Source organism: Malaclemys terrapin, chromosome 1 (genome assembly GCF_027887155.1).
Source record: "Malaclemys terrapin pileata isolate rMalTer1 chromosome 1, rMalTer1.hap1, whole genome shotgun sequence".
In the NCBI taxonomy this organism is placed as follows: domain Eukaryota; kingdom Metazoa; phylum Chordata; order Testudines; family Emydidae; genus Malaclemys; species Malaclemys terrapin.
In genome coordinates, this window is record NC_071505.1 from 55,512,232 (window position 1) to 55,537,619 (window position 25,388).

The 25,388-nt window shown below is 43.0% G+C and overlaps 1 protein-coding gene across 6 annotated transcripts in view; it reads right to left on the bottom strand.

The window, feature by feature from the left end:
* The window catches only part of ADAMTS20 (ADAM metallopeptidase with thrombospondin type 1 motif 20), a 167,359-nt gene that overhangs the window by 65,338 nt on the left and 76,633 nt on the right, over positions 1–25,388 (bottom strand). For 5 of the 6 annotated variants that reach the window (XM_054024644.1, XM_054024627.1, XM_054024661.1 and 2 more), the window contains 8 exons: positions 25,167–25,303; positions 20,891–21,008; positions 15,622–15,717; positions 11,638–11,804; positions 11,402–11,531; positions 3,410–3,536; positions 2,252–2,462; positions 402–566 (listed from right to left, as the gene is read on the bottom strand). In XM_054024644.1, the coding sequence (XP_053880619.1) occupies positions 402–566; positions 2,252–2,462; positions 3,410–3,536; positions 11,402–11,531; positions 11,638–11,804; positions 15,622–15,717; positions 20,891–21,008; positions 25,167–25,303 (1,151 nt within the window). The remainder of the gene's footprint in view (positions 1–401; positions 567–2,251; positions 2,463–3,409; positions 3,537–11,401; positions 11,532–11,637; positions 11,805–15,621; positions 15,718–20,890; positions 21,009–25,166; positions 25,304–25,388) is intronic. The other variant, XM_054024636.1, reaches the window with a different exon arrangement.

Below are 25,388 nucleotides of genomic sequence, written 5' to 3' on the forward strand. Positions count from 1 at the left end.
ATGTCATAACTTCCAGAGTAAACATGCTTAGCCCACTCACAATTCAGAGAAAGCCAGTATAATCTACATGAAAATATAAACAATAATGTGCTTTGCTTGACTTCTTAGTTTGTATTACTTCAGAAAAATTAGTGGTAAGATATTAGATAAAATCCCTGTAAGAACCCTCACAATCTTCCAATAACATTTCTGGGAAAAACTGAATTACAAGACATCAAGCAAGCTATCTGGAGAGCTTTGCAAAATTCTAGCATTAGAATATGCTATATTTAATTTACAATGAAAATAACTAGTAATACCAAAACTGTGAACATTTAAAAAGTACTGCTTACATTTAAAGTAATTTTAAAAGTAGTATAATAATATCAAAGGAGCCTGAAGTTTTGCGTGATTAGTGTTACCTCACTCCAATCACTAGTAGCCCAGTTTGGACATAAAAACTCATTACAGTTCTGTGTTAGAATCCTTGGAAGCTCATGGCATTCTCTGTCAGCTAGCCGACGACCAAAGTTGTTCATACAAAAAGCTTCTCTCGTTCTTATGCCTCTCTCACAGCTCCTGGAACACTGTAATATAGAAAAAAGTAAAACAGAGCACAAGAAATGTACTGTAACAAAGACTAATTCAAGCTAAATTAAAAATAGATCTATTTTGCCAAATTCATCCCTGGTGTAACTCTATAGATGTCAAATAAATATCTCAGAGATAAATTTGTTACTTTGCTGTTTAGCTCTATGATATAGTTCATAAACTAACATTAAGGCTGCAATTTTATACCTTATTTTCTATAAAATACATTTAAAACATTATATTAATAGAAAGCAATTTAAATTACAAAATAAAACACTTCCAAGTTAGGAAATGCCAAATTTAGGATTGCATCCATCCTGTGTATTGAACGATGCAGGGATTCTGTGGAAAAAATAGTATATGATCATGCAATTAAAGACTGTAACATAATGCATATACACAAGGAGGTAGAATTTAGTTGATTGGACAACCTTAATTCTGGCATTTCCTAACTTTCAAGTGCATGACTTTGCCATCTAAATAATTTTCTTTAAACATAATTTTGTGTGTAATTTCCTAAGTATTTTTAAAAAGTGAAAAGTTAAAAAAAATGCTCTTATATATGAGTATAACAACACCCCTGCCACTCTACATCATCAGCAGGGTTTGCATACTGAACGTTCAGCATTGCTATATCACAAACTGTTAGCACTTGAGCTACAAAACTAATTACATTAGCTGGCAGAAGGAGAAGGCTGTTATCCCAGAGGATGAAATAAGTCACTGATGTAATGTGGTAGGTCTTTTTTCCTTCTTGTTTTCTAACCAATGCCCAATTCAAGGCTATACCAGTCCAATGATCCATTAGCATTTCTCCAGCAACAAAAATGTGAATATAAATGAGAGTTCATTTATTCATAATGTTAAGGTATCATTCATACTAAAGGAGTTATTGGAGGAGCCTAGCCCAGGGTAGGTCTAGGGAGTTCTCAGGGGAGGCTGGCCTGGTCTGGCTCTCTCTCCAGAGGAAGTGAGCAGCACCTGCCCTCGGGGATGGGGAGGATGTGTTTCTGAAGCCATGTGCTGGGTCCAGAGGGGTTACAGATGAAGATCAGCCCAACTCTTTCCCCACCCCCACTCCCACCTGCACTGGGAGCTGGAGGAGCTCTTGCCCTTTGTAATGCCTGCATAGAGGAGGATCTGATGCTGGGGCTATGTAATATGTTCATGGGGGTATGGATTAGGAAGACTCTAGCACTACAGCTGCTCTGGCAGCTCCCAGTTGTTCCCAATGTAGTTTGTGCTGGTGCTTTGATGATGTGGTCGTGTTCAGTGATTTGGCATCCTGCCAAAATTTTCCTAAAGAATGAAAGCAAGAGAAGCAAAATGGCAATTTTAAAACCATTTATAACTCAACTAAACCGGAATGGAAATGTAACTGGGACAAAGAAAACGCTCTTCTCTCTGCTGAATTTCAAAGGCCAGCATCAAACAATAGAGGTGTTAGAGCTTGTATAAAAAAAGTTTCAATAATCTTTTATAATAGAAAGTGTTAGGAAACCTAAATATAGGGTTTGCTACCAACTCCCCTATAACAACTCAGATTTTCCAAAGGAATTTTTCTTTCAGTTATTTAAATAGAGAAAATCAGAGCAAATTACTACCAGAAAAAAAAAAAATCTAGTATGAGCACTAATCAGAAGAACTGCAATTATACAATCACAAGGGTTTGAATTTGTACCTCTGACCATTCTGTGTAGTGCCAGCTTGTTAACAGACAGTCACCATGACAGGGTTCTCTGATTGGTGGTTTCTGCTGATCAGCGCAGTATTTATCATCCACTGGAACACTCAGTCCTTTTGAAACAGAGTACTTCATGCAGTGGATGTCTAAAGACCGATACCCTGGGCCACACCGTGATGTGCACTCACTTTTGCCAATATTATGCCACCTACAAGTATAAACTGTTATATAAAACTAAATATATTTTAAAAAATACAATATAAATGCATTAAACACTTAGATACTATAGTGAGAAATGCAGTATAAAATCGATTTTAGGCAATAGATTAAATAAATAGAAAGTGAACATAAGGATTGAAATTTTCAAAACTTTCATGGGGATTTAAGCGCATATAAACTGAGAGTTTGTCTACACAGCATTTTGGAGCGAGCAGGAGTCAGTCTCCCAGCCCAGTCTGACAGACTCCGGATAGCAGGGCTTGTACTAGTGCTCTCAAAATAGCTGCACAGACAGCGCTTTACACATTGCGGCTCGGGCTGGAGCTCAGGCACTGAAGCCTAGTGGGAAGGAGGGACGTCCGAGCTCGAATCCAGCCAAAGCCACAACATCAAAGTGCTCTCTATACAGTTATTTTTAGAGCACTAGTATGAGCCCTGCTAGCCCAGGTCTATTGACCCAGACTGGGAGGCTCACTCCTGCTTGCTCCAAAATGCTGCATAGACATACCCTGAAAGACTTCTAGACAGTTTTTTAAATTAACAGAACTTGTGTCTAAATCCCCTGGGTGATTTTGAAAATCTCAATGAGTGATTCTAATCCTGCATCCTTTGAATACTGCAACCTGGGCATTCCTGGTGCACCAGCAATAGAAGACTGGGCCCCAAAGGAGTTCCTAGTCAGAGTATAATTCTTGCTGAAATTCAGTAAAGATGCTGGGGAGGTGAAATTCACCCCCCTCAACTAAGAACCAAAATAAATACAATAATTCTTCTCTTAGTTTCACAAGTATAAATTCAGAGTGTGACTCCATGCAATCAACTCATTTTCTTTTATTAAAAAGCTGGAAGCTCACCTGTGTATAATACTTCGTTTAGATCTACAGCTACAAAATAGTTAAGTCTTAAAAGAGTCTTTTCATAAAAACATCTTTTTACCTTAATTCACACTCTGTATTGCACTTTTCAGAGACTGCTGGTAGAGGAGGTATATTTTCACATCTTTGGTCAGACACTACCAAGTGATCACTCTTACGTATGCATGTAACTTTTCTTTTACGAAGACCTTGAACAAAACATTTGGAAAAGTTTAAATAGCTAAGAAAAAAGTGTTTTTGATCATTTATTGCCATTTTTGTTTATTTTAAAATTAGCTACATATTTTCTGTAATAAAATATTCAGTTGTGTTTCTCAAAATAATTACACAGAATAGGAAAGCCAACATACATGAGACAAAAAACTCATCTCTCTCTACTTGCCTCCCCAGTAGGGTGACCAGACGTTTCAATTTTATAGGGACAGTCCCAATTTTTGGGTCTTTTTCTTATATTGGCTCCCACCCCCGTCCCGATTTTTCACGCTTGCTGTCTAGTCACCCTACTCCCTAGGAGTCTCACAAGTCATCTCTGGTCCAGCCGACACATCTGGTCACACCCTGAAGCTGGTGTTCAAAAGATGTTGACCAACAAACAAGAATTCCATTTTGTGAGAAAATTTGAAGTTTCAGAATTTATTTTTGTTTCTCATCAGAACCTGAATTTTTTCACAATAAAAAGGGAACAACCTCAGAGAGAAACAGAGAGAGAGAGAGAGATCCCCTTAGCCCAGAATAGCCAATACTCCAGAGGTTAGGGAACTCACCTGAGATATGGGAGACCCAGCTTCAAGACCCTGCTCTAAATCAGGCACAACAGGGACCTGAAGCTGGTTCCCAGGTACCTATCTGGGATTGCTCACTCTCTCCTTTTGACCAAAAATTCCAGCCTGGACCTGAGAAGCCTTCCCAAAGACAGTTTCATTGAAACAGCCACAGTTCCATAAGAAGCTTAGGTTTTGACAAATCTGCATTTTCTGACAAAAATGCTTAGTCAAAAAATTTCCCTATCAGTTCTTATGTTGATGTAGAGGACAACACAATCCAGCTACTGTGTCAGCATCACCTGATTAACGGAGTGGCCAGAGCAATGCTCACTTCCAGGCAACTAGAAATACCCACAATCCTGGCTGATCAACCCTATCAAATTCCAAAGCATGTTAAAAAACACAGTACTCCACCTACAGGCAAAGAGTTGACAATCCGGAGAGGTATGATAATTATAGCATGATGACAGCTATCAACACTCTGGCCCCCAAATTGCCAAAAGGCCAAGAGAACTTTTCTTGCTATCTCTGCAGAAGCTGTAAAATCTCACCCAGATGAGATTTTCAAGGTCGTAAACAGCACCATCAATTCTGACCACCTACAGCCGTGGTCTCAAAGTCCCGGCCCACGGGCCATCTGCGGCCCGAGAGCCTCCCCACTGCAGCCCATGGAAGAGAGACGCATGCAGACACGCTGCCCAATGTCTGCTGCAGGCGCTGCCCCTCCCCCGCAGCTCCCATTGGCTGGGGGAGAGGGACATAGATACCATCATTAGTCACCGGACAGAGTCAGCCATGGAGACAGCATCATTAGTTGCCGGGCAGAGTCAGCCATGGAGGCAGCATCACTTTTTTCCACAATGAATATAAACAAGTCAAAATACCGAACACAACTATCTGATGCATTATTGGCCCACTGGGAGGATTTGAGGACTGGCACTGGCCCTAATGTAAATTGAGTTTGAGACTCCGACCTGGGTTACCATATTTTGAGTGTCCAAAAAGAGGACACTCCACGGGGCCCCGGCCCCACCCCCAGCCCCGCCCACGCCCCAACTCCACCCCTTCTCCAAAGTCCCCGCCCCAACTCCGCCCCTCCCCTGCTTCCCGCAAACATTTGATACGCGGGAAGCCTGAAGCAGGCAGCAGGTAAGCTGGGATGGGTGCGGGGACGAGGCGCGGCCCAGTCTGGCCCCCCAAACTGAGCAGCTCCCTCCGGCGGCCGGCCCCGGCCCCAGCGTCTCCAGCCTGGCTCGGCTCGGGCCCTGGGGTGCCGGCCCCGGGCCAGCCCCCAGCCGAGCACCCCCGGGGCAGCACTGCCAGCCCCCGGCCCAGCAGCCCCGGCCCCAGGCCCCGGCCCAGCAGCCCCGGCCTGGCCCCGGCCCAGCAGCCCAGCACCCCCGGCCCCGCACCGCCGGGCCCGGGCCAGCCCCCGGCCGAGCACCCCCGGCCCCGCACCGCCAGGTCCGGGCCAGCCCCCGGCTGAGCACCCCCGGCCCTGCACCACCGGCCCCGGCCCGGCCCCCGGCCCAGCATCCAGCGGCTCCGGCCCCTCCCTATTTTCCTGGACTTGTTCGGCTTTTTGGGATTTCCCCCCGGACGGGGATTTGAGGCCCAAAAAGCCGGACATGTCCAGGAAAATCCGGACGTGTGGTAACCCTAACCTACAGTCCAAAGCAGAACTTAGCACCAAACACTTCACGAAAAGATCACACACATTCAGGAAGTCTTTTAGGCTTCATGTAGCTAATATCCCTTTACCAGACAGTAAACAGCACTTTTGCTCCTTAAATTCAGCCCATTCACTCCACAACTACAGAACATTTTGAAGGAGACTCAATCAAACACCTGTGAGTCTAATCCAGGCCCTTCCTGGTTGGTGAAAAAGAGTCACAAGCGATATCCCTCCTGACCGAAAAGACCAATGTCCCTTCCTCTTTCAGACATGCAACTGTTCTACCGATAATGAAGAAATCCACCTGGCGGTATATCTGAACTGACTAACTACCATGCCATATCAAAATTTCCACTCTAGATCTAGCATAATCTGGATACAGGCCAGGACATGAAACAGAAACAGCATTAATGGCACTGATGGATTATCTCTTGATGTCAACAGATGGAAGGCAGACATCCAATCTCATACTCCTGAATCTCTACAGCATTCAGTATGATCAATCATGTGAACCTGCTGTCCCACCTAAAAGAGGAAGCAGGAGTCTAGGAGAATGGAATTCCTGGAGGGAATCACCCAAAGGGAAGCAATGAGAAACTGCCTCTCCACCTGTAGAGTGCCATGATTAGGGCTCTGTGTCTGTCATGGAGGTGGAGGAAGTCACGGCGGGAGCAGCTATGGGGCGTGGGGGCACGCCCGGCAGCTGGTGCCGCTGGCCCCGGGGGGGGGGGACGGACCCGAGCAGTGGCCCCCTCAGCTAAGATTCAGTCAGAGATATTTATATTACAAGTCATGGACAGGTCATGGGCCATGAATTTTTGTTTATTGCCCATGACCTATCCATGACTTTTACTAAAAATACTTATGACTAACTCATAGCCTCAGCCATGATATACATCTACACCACAAATTAAAACCCACATTGAGGAGTCTCACAGCCCGGTCAATTGACTCAGACTCGTGCTTAACTGTGGGGTTAAAAATAGCAATGTAGACATTCCTGCTTAGGTGAAGAGCCTGGGTTCTGACACGCAGCCCTGGTCTACACTACAGGGTTAAGTCGGATTTAGCCGTGTTAGGTCGATTTTACAATGAATGCATCTACACAAGCAATCCCGTTCCGTCGACCTAAAGGGCTCTTAAAATCAATTTCTGTACTCTTCCCCGGCGAGGGGAGTAGCGTTAAAATCAACCTTGCTGGGTCGATTTTGGGATAGTGTGGACGCAAATCAACGTTAATGGCCTCCAGAAGCTATCCCAGAGTAAAGTATCTCCAATGTGACCGCTCTGGACAGCACTTTTCAACTCCAACTCCAATGTACTAGCCAGGTACACAGGAAAAGCCCCAGGAACTTTTGAATTTCATTTCCTGTTTGGTCAGCATGGCGAGCTCAGCAGCACAGGTGACCATGCAGTCCTCACAGAATCACAAACGAGCTCCAGCATGGAGCGAACGGGAGACACTGGATCTGATTGCTGTATGGGGAGAAGAATCTGTGCAGGCAGAACTCCGATCACAAAGAAGAAATGCTAATATATATGCCAAAATTGCACAGGGCATGATGGACAGAGGGTACAACAGGGACACACAGCAGTGACGCGCGAAAGTCAAGGAGCTCAGGCAAGCCTACCAAAAGACAAATGAGGCAAACGGTCGCTCTGGGTCAGAGCCTCATACATGCTGCTTCAATGATCAGCTGCATAGCTTTCTGGGGGGGAACCTACCACTATCCCACCACTGTCCATGGACACCTGCAAGGGGGGAGTCTCACACAACATGGAGGAGGGTTTTGTGGATGAGGAGGAGGAGGAGGAGGAGAAGAATGCTCAGCAGGCAAGCAGTGAATCGGTTCTCCCCGGCAGCCAGGACCTTTTCATCACCCTGGAGCCAATACCCTCCCAAGGCGGGATCCACAACCCTGAAGGCGGAGAAGGCCCCTCTGGTGAGTGCACATTTGTAACTACAGTTCAGGGTTTAAAAGCAATAGTGTTTAATGTTTGATTTGCCCTGAAGACTTGGGATGCATTTGTGGCCAGTACAGCTACTGGAAAAGTCTGTTAACGTGTCTGGCAATGGAGCGGGAATCCTCCAGGGACATCTCCATGAAGCTCTCCTAGAGGTGCTTTTGCAGAAGGTTTCTGGGGAGGGCTGCCTTATTTCATCCTCCACGGTAGGACACTTTACCACACCAAGCCAGTAGCAAGTAGTCTGGAATCATTGCAGCACAAAGCATGGCAGCGAATGGTCCTGGGTTTTGGTCGCATTCAAACAACATTCGGTCTATATCTTTCTGTGTTGACCTCAGGGAGTGATATCATTCATGGTCACCTGGTTGAAATAGGGGAATTTTTGTAAGGTAACAGTAAAAGGACCCTGTTTATGCTGGACTGTTTGCACTTGGCTAAAAGGGATCATCCCTGAGAATAGCCACGCGGCAGGGGGAGAGGTGAAGGGATCATCTCAAATAGCCACACGGACGGCTGGGGGGAGGTGTGTGCTGCACATCCACCCGAAAACCACAGCCCCTCCTTTTAAATGGCAAACCCAACTGGCATTGCTTGCTATGGGAAAGGGGGGCACTGCAGTTTGAAAACATTCCTACATGTTATCAAGGCGTTAGAAGCCAAAACCGTGTACTCTTTGGCTTACCATGGCTGCCTGGAAACCGAATTCTGTTGCCCAGCCGTGTGTGATGTGTCACCATACTGGCAGGCGCTCAATATAAAAGGCAAATGCGACCTTGTACCTAAAGCACATGTGCTGTCTGCTGTGAATTGCTTGATTCACTGTGAAAGAGTCTCCCTTTTGTTCTCACAAATGTATCATCTTAAATTTTACTCTCCCTTTTTATCCCCCCACAGGTGCAAATGTTTCTATGCTCCCCCCATCATCTCCGTCCCTGAGGTTATCGCAGATCAGAAGGCAAAAAAAAACGCACTCGTGATGACATGTTTTCTGAGCTCATGCAGTCCTCCTGCACTGATAGGGCACAGCTGAATGCATGGAGGCATTCAGTGGCAGAGTCCAGGAAAGCATTAAGTGACTGCGATGAGAAGAGGCAGGATGCAATGCTGAGGCTAATGGGGGAGCAAACGGACATGCTCAGGCATCTGGTGGAGCTGCAGGAAAGCCAACAAGAGCACAGACCGCCGCTGCATCCACTGTACAACCGCCTGCCCTCCTCCCCAAGTTCCATATCCTCCTCACCCAAATGCCCAAGAACGCGGCAGGGGGAGGCTCCGGGGACCCAGCCACTTCACTCCACAGGATGGCCCAAGCAACAGAAGGCTGTCATTCAAACAATTTTGATTTGTAGTGTGGCTACGATAAGCAATGTGGCCTTGTCCTTCACTCCTCCCCCACCCCACCCTACCCCACCTGGGATACCTTATCAGTTATCTCACTTTTTTTTAATTAATAAAGAAAGAATGCATGGTTTCAAAACAATAGTGACTTTATTTCCTTTGCCAGCTGTGATCAAAGCAGGGAGGGTGGTTGGCTTACAGGGAATTAAAAATCAACAAATGGGGCGGGTTTGCATCAAGGAGAAACACACACAACTATCACACTGTAACCTGGCTAGTCATGAAACTGGTTTTCAAAGCCTCTCTGATGCGCAGCGCACCTACCAGGGCTCTTCTAATCGCCCTGGTGTCTGGATGTTCAAAATTGGCAGCCAGGTGATTTGCCTCAACCTCCCACCCTGCCATAAATGTTTCCCCCTTACTCTCTCAGATATTATGGAGCACACAGCAAGCAGTAATAACAATGGAAATATTGGTTGTGCTGAGGTCTAACCTAATCAGCAAACAGCGCCAGCGAGCTTTTAAACATCCAAAGGCACATTCTACCACCATTCTGCACTTGCTCAGCCTAAAGTTGAACTGCTCCTTACTGCTGTCCAGGCTGCCTGTGTATGGCTTCATAAGCCACGGGAGCAAGGGATAGGCTGGGTCTCCAAGGATAACTATTGGCATTTCAACATCCCCAACAGTAATTTTCTGGTCTGGGAAGTAAATCCCTTCTTGCAGCTGCTCAAACAGCCCGGAGTTCCTAAAGATGCGAGCGTCATGCACCTTTCCCGGCCATCCCACTTTGATGTCAGTGAAACGTCCCTTGTGATCCACCAGTGCTTGCAGCACCATTGAGAAGTACCCCTTGCGGTTTATGTACTAGTTGGCAAGGTAGTCCGGTGCCAAGATAGGGATATGCGTTACGTCTATCGCCTCACCACAGTTAGGGAAACCCATTGCAGCAATGCCATCCACTATGACCTGCACATTTCCCAGAGTCACTACCTTTGATAACAGAACGTCAGTGATTGCACTGGCTACTCGAATCACAGCAGTCCCCACAGTAGATTTGCCCACTCCAAATTGATTCCCGACTGACCGGTAGCAGTCAGGTGTTGCAAGCTTCCACAGTGCTATCGCCACTCACTTCTCAGCTGTCAGGGCAGCTCTCATCTTGGTATTCCTGTGCTTCAGGGTGGGGGAAAGCAACTCACAGAGTTCTGGGAACGTGGCCTTACACATGCGAAAGTTTCGCAGGCACTGGGAATCATCCCATACCTGCAACACTATGCGGTCCCACCAGTCTGTACTTGTTTGCCGGGCCCAGAATCAGCGTTCTGCTGTATCAACCTGCCCCACTGCTGCCAGGATGTCCCAACTGCCACATCCCATGCTTTCAGGAATGTCTGTCTCCATGTCCAACATTACACACAGCAGTGAGACATCAAGGATTCAAATGCCATCCATATACAGATGAGACATAGCTTTTTGTTATCCTCTGCAATGTCTATTGTCTGAGCTTCCTGGTTATTCATAACAAGCTTGGATATAAAGCTTAATCCACTATGATAGGTTTCTTTAACTGAAAAATTTTACTGAGCTTTCTCTAACTCTTTAGGAGATTCAGCTAAGGTTTAGAAAACATACAGATGGCTCCTTTTGTTGGCGCTCTGGCTTAGTTCATGTCAAGCAAGAGCACTAGCCGTATCAATCAGATTCTTGTAGGCAAGTGGCTAGTCTTTTATGAGATTATATAATGTAACCATTTTTTGAGTCAAACTGCTTCCGTAAATATAGAAATTCAATTATTACTGCTAGAATTATTGTGAAAATGTACAAATAAATAAAAATAAAATAATAATACTTTTCTCTATATATAAAATTTTAAACTAAATAGAACTAATTAATCCTTTGATGAACCCAATCCACGTTGTCACACTTTTCTGGATGACACATATCTTAAGTGTACCTTAATTTCAAGATCACCTCATTTTAATCTCTAAATTTAAATTACCTATAGTTTCATGCAAATTTCACACTTTTACAGTTGAAAATTATTTACATTAGAAATAGAGAATCCAGAATAGAAGATACAGAACTCTATTTACACCAAGGAAATGAATCCCTCGCCATTTGAAGTTTCCTGCATTTATTGGTGTACCTCATTTTCAGGACTTTATCCCAAATTGCGTGCCACATTTGGGCATACACAGGTTGAGATGCATGATGTGACATGATGTTAAATACTTCTGAATTTACATGTAATAATATGAAATAACATCATAAACAGAATTCTGATTTCAAAAAGAATTCACAATACCTTGGCACATTTTGCTGCACTCTTGCCAGGGACCATATGGATCCCAGAGAAACAGATCACTTCTCTCTTCTATAGGAATACTGAATGAATAACGCACATCAGGATTGTATAAATTCCCTACACATAACACCTTTAAAGATATAAAAATAATACTTTATTTCACTGAATTGACCCATGACTATAAAACTATAAACACTTATTAACTTTACAAACTTATTAAAACATTGAAAATTCACCTGCAAAATTAGCTCTTCTTCTAGTCGATGGGTGCTGTTAATTCGCTCTACAGTGTTGTTTGAACCATTGTACTCAAAAATGGCTCCTTGTATACCAATTTCTTTTTTAGACATGCTTACAACAAAATTTCCGTTCAGGATAAAATTCCCATGAGTATCAGATAATGCTAAAAGTAAAAATTTGGGAATAAACATCTATCCCAATTAAAAGGTATAATAAACAGTACAAATTTGATATTTTGTTTGCATTTAGTTATTCATTATGATAGTTGCTATTTTTTTATTTATGACAAACAGTTTTGAAAACATCAGTAAGATGTGATACCATTAGTAACATACTTCTATTCAGGTGCCGTAGGTACTATCTACATCATTAAAATTTACTGTGTTGGGGGACCTCATTACTACAGGGTAATAATACCAGAAATATTTTAAAAATGTTTTGGTCCTGCCAGTATACCTGGGAACAGTTTGTATTCTGAATTGTTCTACAGTCTTGCATTCTACAGGGCTATAGTTCTATTTAGTAATATGGTTAAAATTGGGTAACTCCTAGGCCTTCATTGGCAAGACTGAAATGTGCATTCTGGCATTACATGATCAATTTTAATATTGTAAGATAAGCATAGTTTTCTAAAAGCCTCTTTTCTCCTAGTATTTTTCATCCATGGATAGAATATATGTATAATGTATGTATAGGTAACCATCTGAGCGTGTTCTCTGTGCATGTTTAACATTCTGACAAAGAGCTCTGTGTAAGCTCGAAATCTTGTCTCTTTCACCAACAGAAGTTGGTCCAATAAAAGATATTACCTCAGATACCTTGTCTCTCTAAAATTAATGAAACATTTAACTGCAAAATGTCATAACACAACTGAAAATAAATGTTTTCAGCAACAATTCTACTCTGTCCAAATCTTGTTCTTCCACTTTACATCAAAACAAATAAACTATATACTTCAGATATAACAGAGATCTCATCTTATAAATAAATGGTATGTTTTCAACAAATATGCATTTAAAAAATCCCAGTACTTGCTCTAATTCTTAGTTCACTTATAAATAACATGACCACCACAAATTCATACTGATAAAAACTTTGTAAACACATCATCCATTCTTGTTGCCTCTTTCTGACAAATAAACACAAACACACATTAAGAATAAGAAACAGACTACCAAATCACACTAGGGAACAGGATCACTGCCTCCTTATGCACCTATAATGGGTAGGGAAAATAACTGTGTGATCACAAGGGACTTCAATTTGAGTTACATATTCTGGAGGTCTCATGCTGCCAGTACAAAAACATCCCTGAAATTTCTAATCATCATAGGTGACAATTTTCCTAACTAAAAAAGCGCTGCAGCCAATGCAGGGGATTCTCTATTCAACCTTGTCCCAACAGATAAAGATCACAGAACTAAAAATTAATGGTAACATAGGTACAAGTGATCATTACTTGATCACATTTATAATGTGCCAGCATAATAATAATAAGGCCAATTTCACAAAGCTGAAAACAATGATGAGCCAAAGCAGTCGTGAGAAAAAATTTAGTAAGAAAATTTTGAAGGATAATTGGAAATAATTTAAGAACACTTTACTAGATGCCCAAAAAGTCACAGTCTCACAATTGAGGGTCCTGTGGCACCTTTAAGACTAACAGAAGTATTGGGAGCATAAGCTTTCGTGGGTAAGAACCTCACTTCTTCAGATGCAAGAAGTGAAAGTGCATCTGAAGAAGTGAGGTTCTTACCCACGAAAGCTTATGCTCCCAATACTTCTGTTAGTCTTAAAGGTACCACAGGACCCTCTGTTGCTTTTTACAGATTCAGACTAACACGGCTACCCCTCTGATACTAGTCTCACAATTGAGATAGTAGGTTGTACTGGGTAAAAAATTGATGTGGTTTAGAGGGGAAGTGCAGGCAGCTACAAAAAATTCAATATATATACATATATTACCAATGAAAGGAAGAGGAAGTTAATAGTAATTAAACATAAATCAGGAATTAGGAATTGTGGAAAACTGATAAGGGAGCAAAGGGACACAAAAGGAGAACTCTGTGGCCAGCAGAGTTAAGGACAATAAGCAGTTCTTTAAATATATTAGGAACCAAAAGCATCCTGACAATGATATTGTCCACTTGTAGATGGAAATGGTAGAATTATCAATAATAATAATGCATAAAAGGGGGAAGTGTTTATTAAATATTGCTGTTCTGTATTTGTGGTAAAAACAGATGACGTAGTCTCATTATATGGTGATAATAACACTTTTTCCATTCAAATGGTATCTCTGGAGGATGTCAGACAGAAGCTACTAAAGTTAGACATTTTTAAATCAGCAGGTCCAGTTAACTTGTATCCAAGACTTTTAAAAGAGCTGGCTGAGGAATTCACTGGACCATTAAAGTTCATTCTCAATAAGTCTTGGAGCACTGGAGAAGTTCAAAAAGACTGGAAGAAAGCTAATGTTTTGCCAAATTTAAACTAGGGTAAACAGGAGGAGCAGGCTAATTAAAGACTGTCAGTTTAATGTCAATCCTGGGCAAGATAATTGAGCGGCTGAAATTGGACTCATTTAATAAAGAATTATAGGAGGGTAATGTAATTGATGCAAATCAACATGAGTTTATGGAAAAGAGATCCTGTCAAACTAACCTGATATCTTTTTATTAAATGAGATTACAAGTTTAGCTGATAAAGGTAACAATGTTAATAAAGGTAATATACTTAGACTTCTGTACGACATTTGACTCGGTACCAAACAACATTTTGATTAAAAAAACAGAATATAAAATTAACATGGCACACATTAAATTAATTAAAACCTGTCTAACTGGTAGGTCTCAAAATGTAAGTATAAACAGGGAATTGTCATTGAGCAGGTTTGTTCCAGTGGGTACCACAGGGATCTGTTCTTGGCCCTACACTATTTAACATTTTTACCAATGACCTGGACGAAAACATAAAATAATCACTGATAAAGTCTGCAGATGACACATAAATTGGGGGAATGTTAAATAATGAAGAGGACAGGTCACTGATTCACAGCAAATTGGATCACTTGGTAAACTGGATGCAAGCAAACAATATGCATTTTAATATGTCTAACTGCAAATGCATACACCTATGAGTAAGGTATGTAGGCTATACTTATAGGATGCACGACTTTCTTCTGAAAAGCAGTGACTCTGAAAAAAGATTTGGAGGTCATAGTGGATAACTAGCTGAACGTGAGCTCCCATTGCGAAGCTGTAGTCAAAAGAGCTAATGCAATCCTGGGATACATAAACAGGAGAATCTCAAGCAGGAGTAGAGAGGTTATTTTACCTCTATTTGGTACTGGTACAACTAGTGCTGGGATACTGTATCTAGTTCTGGGGTCCACAATTCAAGAAGAAAGTTGATAAATTGGAGGGGGTTCAGAGAAGAGCCACAAGAATGACCAAAGGATTAGAAAGCTTGTCTTACAGTGATAGACTCACGGAGCTCAAACTATTTAGCTTAACAAAGAAAATGTTAATGGGTGACTTGATTACAGTGTATAAGTATCTACATGAAGAATGAGTATTTAACCACAGGAACAATTTACCGATGGTCATGATGGATTCTCCTTCACCAACAATTTTTAAATCAAAACTGTTTTCCTAAAAGATATGATCTCGGAATTATTTTGGGGAAGTTCTTTGGCCTGTGTTATTCAGATCAGACTAGATTATCACAATGGTCCCTTCCAGCCAGAGAATCTCTGAATCCCCAAAACCCATTAAAGTTCCTGTTTTTTTTTTTCCCCAGATGAAATTACACTTGTGTAACTTCTGAAGGGGGAACCAGGCAATCCAGGTGATGATAAATTATAATTACACAATTGCTCTAAGGACTTTATCAGACTTCTTATATTTTATGTCTGCAGTAGACCTTTGGGAAAGTACACACAAACCATCTATCAGGTGTTGTTTACTGGAAACCTTTACCAAGGTAGTTGTCATCTTCTGGTTTTCCTGAATAGCTGTGCTGACGAATGTCAATATTTGTTGCTCCCATGGGAATTTTTACTATGATATTATAACCTGGAATATAATTGTACATAAATTAGTTCTTTCTAAACACCACAAACATCCATATACTTGTAAAAATTAATTTTCTGAACATTCGTTTAATCAGCTTTCTTCCCATACTCTGACAACCAGTGAGGGACAGCCTGCTGTTAAATCCACTCATTTTTCTGCAGGAAGGAAAATCTAGTAGCTTCTTTTAAAACACAGAAATTAAGCTATATAAAGTCTAGTCAAACGGAACTATTATAATACTTATTGATTTCATATCAAAAAAGAAAATTATTTTTTCTGGTTTTATGAAAACTGAATGACATGTACTATAACCAATAATGTTAGTGGACTCTATTAATAAAATCCTTTCCATATACATGTCTACTGATTAGGACACTATAGTGGGATTCAGGAGGACCTGGCTTCAAACTTTCTGTGAGAGCTTGGACAAGTCACTTAATCTATCCTGTGCCCCAGCCCTCCGTCTGTAAAACAGAGATAATACTTCCCTATTTTAAAGGAGTGCTGTGAGGTGAAAATCCATTAATGATTGCTAGGTGCTCAGACAGTACAGTGTGAAGGCCAGGCAGGTAGGTAAGTTATAAACATTAGATAAATTAGTCATGTTAGATCTGCAATCTTCCAGATGTGAGTTGGGCTACTCATTAGAGTATGGGTCTGATGTGCTCCCTTCAAGAAGCAATTCATAAACGAGTCACCACATTCTACAATTACTCCAGCTAGTCCCAAATACAGTAATAGGTATTGTAGCAGCATAGTTTTGAGGTAACAAAATAATAAATAGCCAGATCCACATTTGAGAGAAACAGCCACACTCTTCTCACATGTACAGTTAAAAATGCTTATTCACAGCTGCTACCTGAACATCCAGGAGCACCACTGAATCTAAGAACCCTATATTGTGAACCTGCTTAACAAATAGTAGCACAATCAGTCAGAAGAATTAATATAATTCTTGATAACTCCTCCAATTGCTTCTCTATCCACTAACATTACCTCAGGATTATTATTAGCACTAAGCTTCAACTGCTAGCCCTCATCCATGGGTAATAAGCTAAAAATATAACTACAAGACTCTCCCCCTCAATGTCATTATCCACTAATTGTACAGTATTGTATTAATCACATAATAATCAATGTGTATAACCCAAACAGCTTAGTGTTAGCACAGATTTATTATGTCTACCACTTGGGGGCAGCACTGTAATTGCAAACTGTTACAATTTGCACATCTTTAGTCAGTAGTCCACTACCTGTCAATTACACAATATATCTTTCCAATATGTAGTAAAGGAAAAACACCCAAAAAGCCCCCTATCATTCACACCCAAGAGAAGGTAAAAAGGGGGAGAGGAAAGAGAAAGAGGTAGTTGGAGGAGAGAGGAGAGAAAACAAAATTGGGAGGAAAGAAATTTAAAAATAACAGAAACATTGCCATGTAGCATGCTGATATGAGACAAGTAACTGGAAAATTACATCAGTGACTTTTGTTGGGGAAGGGACAATTCTTTGTCAAGTACTCAGATAAGTGCAATATAACAGAAAGACAGTTAAAAATACCAAGTATGAGTAATTAAAGGTACCTGTCTCCTCAAACCAGGATGCCAGTACATTAGCATTTAGTTGCAATGAATTGCTAATGACTATTTTATTAACATTTAAATATGTAGGGCAAAATTATAATTTAACATTACATGGCACGCAGAGCACTGCTCCAGTGAGTGATCACACAGGCTGCCCCTGCAGTGGCATAAACCAAATCTCAAATTGGTCCCTTGGTGCATAAGGAGTGAGAGTGTCTACTACTGCACTACTCCCAGGGAATATCAAAGGGGCAGAGTATTGCAGCACAAGCTGGTGAAGCCTACACATACCAAACTCCCTGATAAAATCAATTTGCTTGTATAATACAGCCTTGAGAGAGCATCGTATCTCATCAGTGTGACTGGAGATGTGCTAGTGCTATCCTGGGGGTCATCTCTCTGTTTCTGGGAAGATGCTAAGGGTCAACTGAACATCACATTCTGTGAGGGCTGTTGCATTCCTGCTTGGATATGGCTGTCAAACTGTTAGAGCTGTGTGGGCAGTGCAGGCTACAATATCTGTGGCATATGTGCTACTATCTGGTTTAGCGCCCGGGCAGCGGGACTCGGGAGCAGCCGCTGCTGCAGCTCCCACTGCCGCGGGGGAGGAAGCTGCCATGGCGCTCGGCGGCTGCGGCTCTGGCGCCCCCGAACTCCCTGGGCCTGCTGCGGGGACCCAGCAGTGCGCACGCTGCGCCCAGCCCCTGGCCAGTCGCGTCTGGGCTGCTGCCCAGCTGGTGCTATCCCGCGGCGGCCCCGGAGTGGGGGCAGCAGGCCCCAGCCCCCCCATCTCGCTCGGGTCCCGCAGGGGAACGAACGGGGCTGGGCTGCCGATGCCTTCGCCCCGGGGCCGCCGCGGGATAGCACCAGCTGGGCAGCAGCCCAGACGCGACTGGCCAGGGGCTGGGCCCAGCGTGCGCACTGCTGGGTCCCCGCAGCAGGCCCCGGCTTGGGGGGTTCGGGGGCGCCAGAGCCGCAGCCGCCGAGTGCCATGGCCGCTTCCTCCCCCGCGGCAGTGGGAGCTGCAGCAGCGGCTGCTCCCGTGTCCCGCTGCCCAGGGGTGAGAACAGCCACCGCCTGGCCCCGCGGGCCGCCCCCCTCCTCTCCCTACCACCCAACTGAGTCCTGCCTGCTCGGGACCAGGCCGGACTCTTACTCACCCTGGCCCCGCGCTTCCCCTGAGTCTCCCGGGCCTCCCTCCAGCGCTTGTGGAGGGAGGAGGAACGGTGAGCCCGGGGAAGAGGCGGGGATTCGGGGAGGGAGCCAATCGGGGGAGGAGGGGTGGAGTCGGGGGGGGGGGGGTGCGAGCACTTCCGGGCTCCAGGCTCTGGCACATTTCCTTGTTTGTCCAGTGTCCCGACCGCACATCGGTCGGGACGCGGGACAAACAAGGAAATATCGGGACAGTCCCGATAAAATCGGGACGTCTGGTCACCCTATTGCCTCACTACTTGCCACCACACATATAGACTTCTGGAAAACCTAGTGTACTCACATAGGGTATATGATGATTTAGGGGCTTAATAATTACAGCACAATTTAAACGTTATGATTAATTGTAAAATAGAAGAAAATAACACAATTTTTCTTTCCCCAAAACAAGCTTTATAATCTTGCCATGTCAAATTCTGCCTCGACTAACACCCTCTGCAAGCCCAGCAAAGTCAGAGGATTAGTCAAATAAGTAAGGGTAGTAGAATTTGGCCCTAAGACTACATCATACCATGATGTGTTGCTGAGAGAAGCCTAGTGGGAGGTACAAAGCATAATGGGTCTTATTCTCATTTATAGTAAGCCCTTTTACACAGGCTCATGGAAGGGGGGTGCTGTAAACACAGGGAAAACAATCTATAGCAGTCCAAATGATTGTTCAAAGTGCACACACCCTGTGCACAGGACACTGCACCACACCTATGGATGGCAGTGAAATAAATGCCATGACCTAGTCCTTCTGGCATATGCCCAGATTTGTTTTCCTAACTGAAATGATTAGGTCTTAATTGTGTTATTTCCTCAAAATACAAAGTCCTGCAACCTGTCAGTTGAAAATGAAAAAACAGCCAAAAAAACCTTTTTTCACTTCCACTATAGAAAGAAAAAAGTGCCTGAAGCTACTAACTTCATTATTTTACATAATTTACTAATTTTCAAGACCAGACTTAAAATAAAAATGACTAAATTAACATAATTAAATTTTGAAATTTTATTAAAAAAGAAACCCTATTTTTAAATGGAAAGTTCCATGCTTGAGCATGTTTGCTTTTAATAAAGAGCAAACTGACTCAAAAATATGTAAGGTGGTAACAGATATACTAATACAGCCTTGCTAACAGTGGCATTAATGGCATTTTCATCAGAATATGAATAGATTGGTATCAGACACATTCTTAATTCAATTAATGTACTAACCCTACAGTACATGATCATTAATGGTGATAAAAAAAGCCCACCGTTCCTTTACAGTTTTATCAAACTCTTACATCCTTTCACTGTTACAATTTTAAATGTACTTTACAAATTCATATTGTTTCTGATTTAATAATAACAGGCACTTACTGTGCTTTTGATCATCCATCAGCACAGAAACAAGAGCGGATTGTGTGTATATACGTGTGGGAGAAGGGAGAGAGGAGAGACAGTGTCTGTGTGCCACCTTTATGCCTCCTGGTGTTTTTGCCTCATCCCCTGGGATGAGCACAAACCATCTGCCAGGCAAAAAATAGCCAAAGTCCAGCAGCATTTTGGACATACCCTTCCCCTTGTCCCCTGGAGAATGGGAAAGGTGTCAGAACAGAACTTTTCTGGCAGCTCTACATTGGCCAGGCATCTCGCCTTTTTGCCAAGGGTCATCTCCACCCAGTTTGCTGCCCCTTTAAACTAGTGGAGCAGCCTAAAGGGGCCATTGGACAACTGATGTCCATGGTCTCCTGACCCTCTGTCCCATGCTCTTACTACGAAGCTATGGTTCTGTATGCTATGCTTGACAAGAGTTTCTATTTATATATACACACTGGTCTCTCAAACCCTCCTACACATTGTTGTAAGAACTACAGATAGTATTAATGAAGAAACTGAGGTAATAGATTCTCTATGTGATAGGTTTTCCCACTAATTGCCATTGATCAGAAGGAGGACATACATCTTCTGGTAATCTGGGATAAGAGAGTGCATCACATTTTATGGGTCTATATTTGTCATTTTAATAAAAGAAAGAAAGTCAGCCAGGAGCTCAGACCTGGGATTCATCCCTCTCTCTCCTCATGGGGCCAGCAGGAGATGCTGGAGCCCCATGGGCTGTGTAATTTCAGCACAGACTGATCACAAAGTGCAGGAAGCAGGAAGCGCTCTTTTCCAGAGCTAGCTCTGCAACTCCTCACCACACCATTTCCCCCTCTTTTTTGCTTTGACTTTACTCAGCAACTGGCTTTTCCCTGAATAGGTCAGCATACCACAGTGTTTGTCTCTGTATCCTTGAAAGAGCTTTTGTGACTCAAAGTCATGGATATTTTCTGTTGGCAGAGGCCCTAAAGAACATACACTGAAATCGTACTTTAAACACAACTTAAATGTAAAATAAGAGAAAAACATACCATAATGAGCACTGTTGAAAGTACCTGCAAGAGTCTTACATGAAGAATTATCACCGCCACAGATTCCACACTTATCTCTCCTTGCCTTGGAATTCAACACATGATCACAGCCAGCTTGCTACAAGAAATACAATAAATCTGTGTTGCATATATTGTAATAAGTCATTCAGCTCAGTAGAAAACAGTGAAAATGGCACATTTTAAGATTTTTCCCCAAAAAGATTTTATTCACTATATATATATATATATCAATGGACTATCTACATCTTTGTTGGCAAATCATGAACAGTCTTTTATATGATCTTAGGTGCTGTGATGCAAGGACAAAGTATAATAGTTCTGTTATTCTAAGAAAGTACAATGCAAATTTATTTAACATTTCTGCATTTCTTGATGCATTAACATTTTATAAAGCTTTTCTATCTACAATATTGAATGTTCACTATAAATTTTAAAGACAATTTGTTCAAAAACCTCTGTAATGTTAAAATGAATCAATTCCTTTAGTATTATGTGCACATGAACATCAATTCTTTTAAACTCTATAATTATAAAATAAAGAATGATTTATTGACTATTTATATGTCCTTTAGCTAAGATACTAAGAAAAATAAACCCAAGATCACTATTTTAATTTTTAATTCTTTACTCAGACCATTCCCTTTCCCTCCTCCACATAAGTACAGCTGCTCTCTGTCATTCCTCCCTGTGGTTTACCCTAATGAAGGGTCAAATTTTATCTTCACTTTCACATTATGCAACCCACTGCAATCAGTAAGGTTGCATGGGGATGGAAAGCAAAATCTGTCTTGAAGTTCTGGGTTGTTTTAGCATCCCTCTCCCTATAAAAGGGCCTGTGGCATTACCAAAATTTTCATCCATCTAAGAAAACTGAAATGATCCCTTTCAGAGCTAAATTGCCTCCTGATTTTGAGAAATATGATGTAAAACCTCCTCTCCACAGAGGTAATAGCACTTTTCTCAGCTATTCACTGACTTAAATAGAGTTACCCCTAATTTATACCTGTTTAAATGAGAGAAGAATTAGGCTCTTAGGATTCAAATCTGGGTCTTCTACTTTATGAGCTCTCCCTCTAGGTCACTAAGCTGACCAGGATCAGAACTTTGTTAAAAGCAGTTCTAACAACTTTGCTTTAGTGGTTTCCAAGAGGATTTGCTTTGACGTATATTTTTATATTTTTTTAAGAGAGAGAGAGAGACTGTGTGTGTAGTGTATAGTATGTATATAATAATATGTAGTATACTATAGCATATACTATATAGTATAAGGTGTACGTACTATAGATATAATGAAAGAGCGTGACTGGGTACCACAGCAGAGGTCATCTGCACAGATGAATTTGTGTGACTGAGTCAGTAGCAGGTCGTTTGTGAACAGACTGAACAGGGTGGACGCAAGCACAGGGCGTTAGAGTTCACTTGTTCCATCTCACAAAAATGCCTGTCAGGAAATAGAAGTTCAGCAATGTCCACCACTCATGCTGGGCGAGCTCTTGACAGTTTTATCAGAAGACCAGTGTGCCATACTGTATCGTAGGCTGCTGTCAGGTCCAAGAAACAGCTCCAGTCTTCAAGTTCTGTTGAAACCTGTTTTCTATATATGTAGTGAGAGCTAGGACTTGGTCATGTGTGCTTCGACCCTTCCAATAGCCAGCTCGGTCAACGCTGAGAATTGCCACCATCTCTGGAGATATACGCTGGAGGATAAGCCACTCCAAGTCTTTGAATCCGACAGATAGCAGTGAGATCAGTTGGTAGTTTGCTGCATTGTGTGGGTCCTTTTCAGGTTTTAGAAGGGCGATTACTTTTGACATTCTCCAAATCCTGGCCGGGTTACCGAAATTGACAACCTGAGTCAGGAATTTGGATAATCATTGATAAGCGTTGGTTCCAACGTGATTCAGGAATTCTGGTGAAATTCCAGATTTGATGTTGCACAGTACAGTGTCAAGTTCAGTGTTTGTGAATGGTGCAGATTACATCATCTGAATTGCTGCCATTCATTGCAAATCTGCCATTTTACAAGCTTATTCAGGGGAACCTTTGCAACCTGAAGCAAGTGGCTAGCAACTTGATTTGGAGTGACAGGAGGATGGGGCAGCACTTGCTGTGCCAAGTCAACACAAATGTTCCAGGATTTCTGGCTGTAAAGGGTGAAATTTATAATCCTTGTTGTTTCCTCCCATCTTGCTTCTATCACAGCAGCTAAGGACTTTATTAGCTGGTCAGCAATATCTGGATCTCCAGACAATTCATACCACATCAATAGTTCTGAACATATGGTGTCAAAACAAGGAATGTAGACCAATAGCCTTGTGGAATGGACTCTCACACTGCTTTGAAGATGGCTCCATGGAAATGGTTGTAGGCTTCATTGACTGGCATGAAACATGATGGGATAGTAATGATACTTCATTCCAGGATTTTGCTAAATTTCTCCCAATTTGGTTTCCTGAAATTCCATCTTATTTTGTCTAAGTTTCTAACAATGGGCAGCTGAAGGCCAACATGGATAAGTGCTGGTCTGTGTTGACTGTGTGGAAAGTTGTCCAGGACCACATATGATGCTGGTTGGAGATGACCATCTAGTGATGTCACCCAGCTGAGGTCACATGAGCAATCACATGACCATCTGGCTGAGTGAAATGTACCCCATCGTTTTCAGTCATGGATGAGAACAAGGTTGTTGTTTGACGCCAACCTGCCCAAGATGGCAGACTACTGTAGCAGTTGGCGCCTCCAACAAAGTGTGACAAAGACAGTTTTCAGTGTCTTCCACCTCCAAAATGTAAGTTAGACATCTTCCTCACTGGATAATGAGTGAAATACAAGGCAAAACAGGTCTACCTTGGTGTCACACTAGACCACTATTTGACTTACCACAGCATCTAAAACAGACTGCTGCCAAAGTCAGGACCAGGAATAATCTAATCAGCAAATTAGCCAGTTTCACATGGGGCATAGGTGCACAGAAGACTTCGCACATCAGCTCTGGTGCTGTGCTACTCCTCAGCGGACTACTGTGCCCATTTGTCGTTGTTCACCTCACAGGTAATTGGCTGATGCTGAATTGAACTCAACCATGTGCAACCACAGGCACCCAGGGCCGGCTCCAGGTACCAGCCGACCAAGCACGTGCTTGGGGAGGCACCTTGGGGCAGGGTGGCGCTCAATTTTTTATGTATTTATTTATTTATTTGGATTCGGCGGCGCGGTGCTCGGAGGGAGGGCGGGGGCTTCGGGCGGTGCTTGGGGGGTGGGGCTTCGGGCGGCGTGGTGCTCGGAGGGGCAGGGCTTCGGGGGGACGCGGTGCTCGGAGGAGGGGCTTCAGGCGGTGCTCGGGGGCGGGGCTTCGGGCAGCGTGGTGCTCGGGGGGCGGGTCTTGGGGGGCGGGGGCTGGCGCAGTGCGGCGCTCGGAGGGGGGCGGGGGCTTCGGGCGGCACTTGAGGGGGGCCGGGCTTCGGGCGGCACAGCGCTGGGGGCGGGGCTTCGGGCGGCGTGGTGCTGGGGGGGCAGGGATTTCGGTGGCGCTCGCTGGGGGGGGTACAGCAGGGCGGCTCTCTTCTTTTTTGCCTGGGGCGGCAAAAAAGTTAGACCCGGCCCTGCAGCACTCTATGCCTGACTCCTATTCTATGGCTATCAGTTCTGAGCAACTTAGCTCCTCCACACATTCATCGCAGACAATCAATAGCCAAACTGGTGGAAAAGCTACATGCCAATCCAGGTCTACCACTGTATGCAGACTTCTTCAGTCACCACAGAGCATGATTTATGTCCATCATGGTCTCAACTACCAGATCAGAATTTTTCAGCAGCAACCCTGTGGTGCAATAAGTGGTCAGCTAAAGAGAAATGGTTTCATTGTCATTGATCTCACCATTCAACTGCCGGGATTTGACTTGCCACATCATCTTCGGACTCTGTGAACAAGTTCCGAACTGGCCAAGGAATATGCACAGCCAACCTCTACAAGAAGGATCTACGCATGACCCACTTTATCAGTGTGGTCTCTGTCAGTCAATGGCACATGTTGTCGATAACCAGACTTCATGATGGCCTTACGGCCCTTAATTATGCTGGTAAAGCTGCTGTCAGGTGGCTCATCAAGCACTGCAAACGCTAGAAGAACTGTATGTAGTATATACTATAGTATACTATATAAAGTATATAGTATACATAGATATGTGATAAATATTTATTAGTATGTTAATACATTATATATAAGTGTTATAATATCCAAGTTAAGTTTAAATACCCTGCATAAGCCTTGAACGCATATGTCATTGGTTTCAGTTCCACAGGGGGTACCATCGACAACTCTGTCTTTCAGCTGGTAGTAGGAAGTTGTTCCAGACACTCGGCAAAAAAGTTTACAGCGATCTTTCATAGAAACTGTAAAGAAAATCCAGCATGATTTTTGTCTGTTGTAAAGCTTTAAGTAAATGAACATTTTTATTTAGTTAGCAAAGAAAATCTG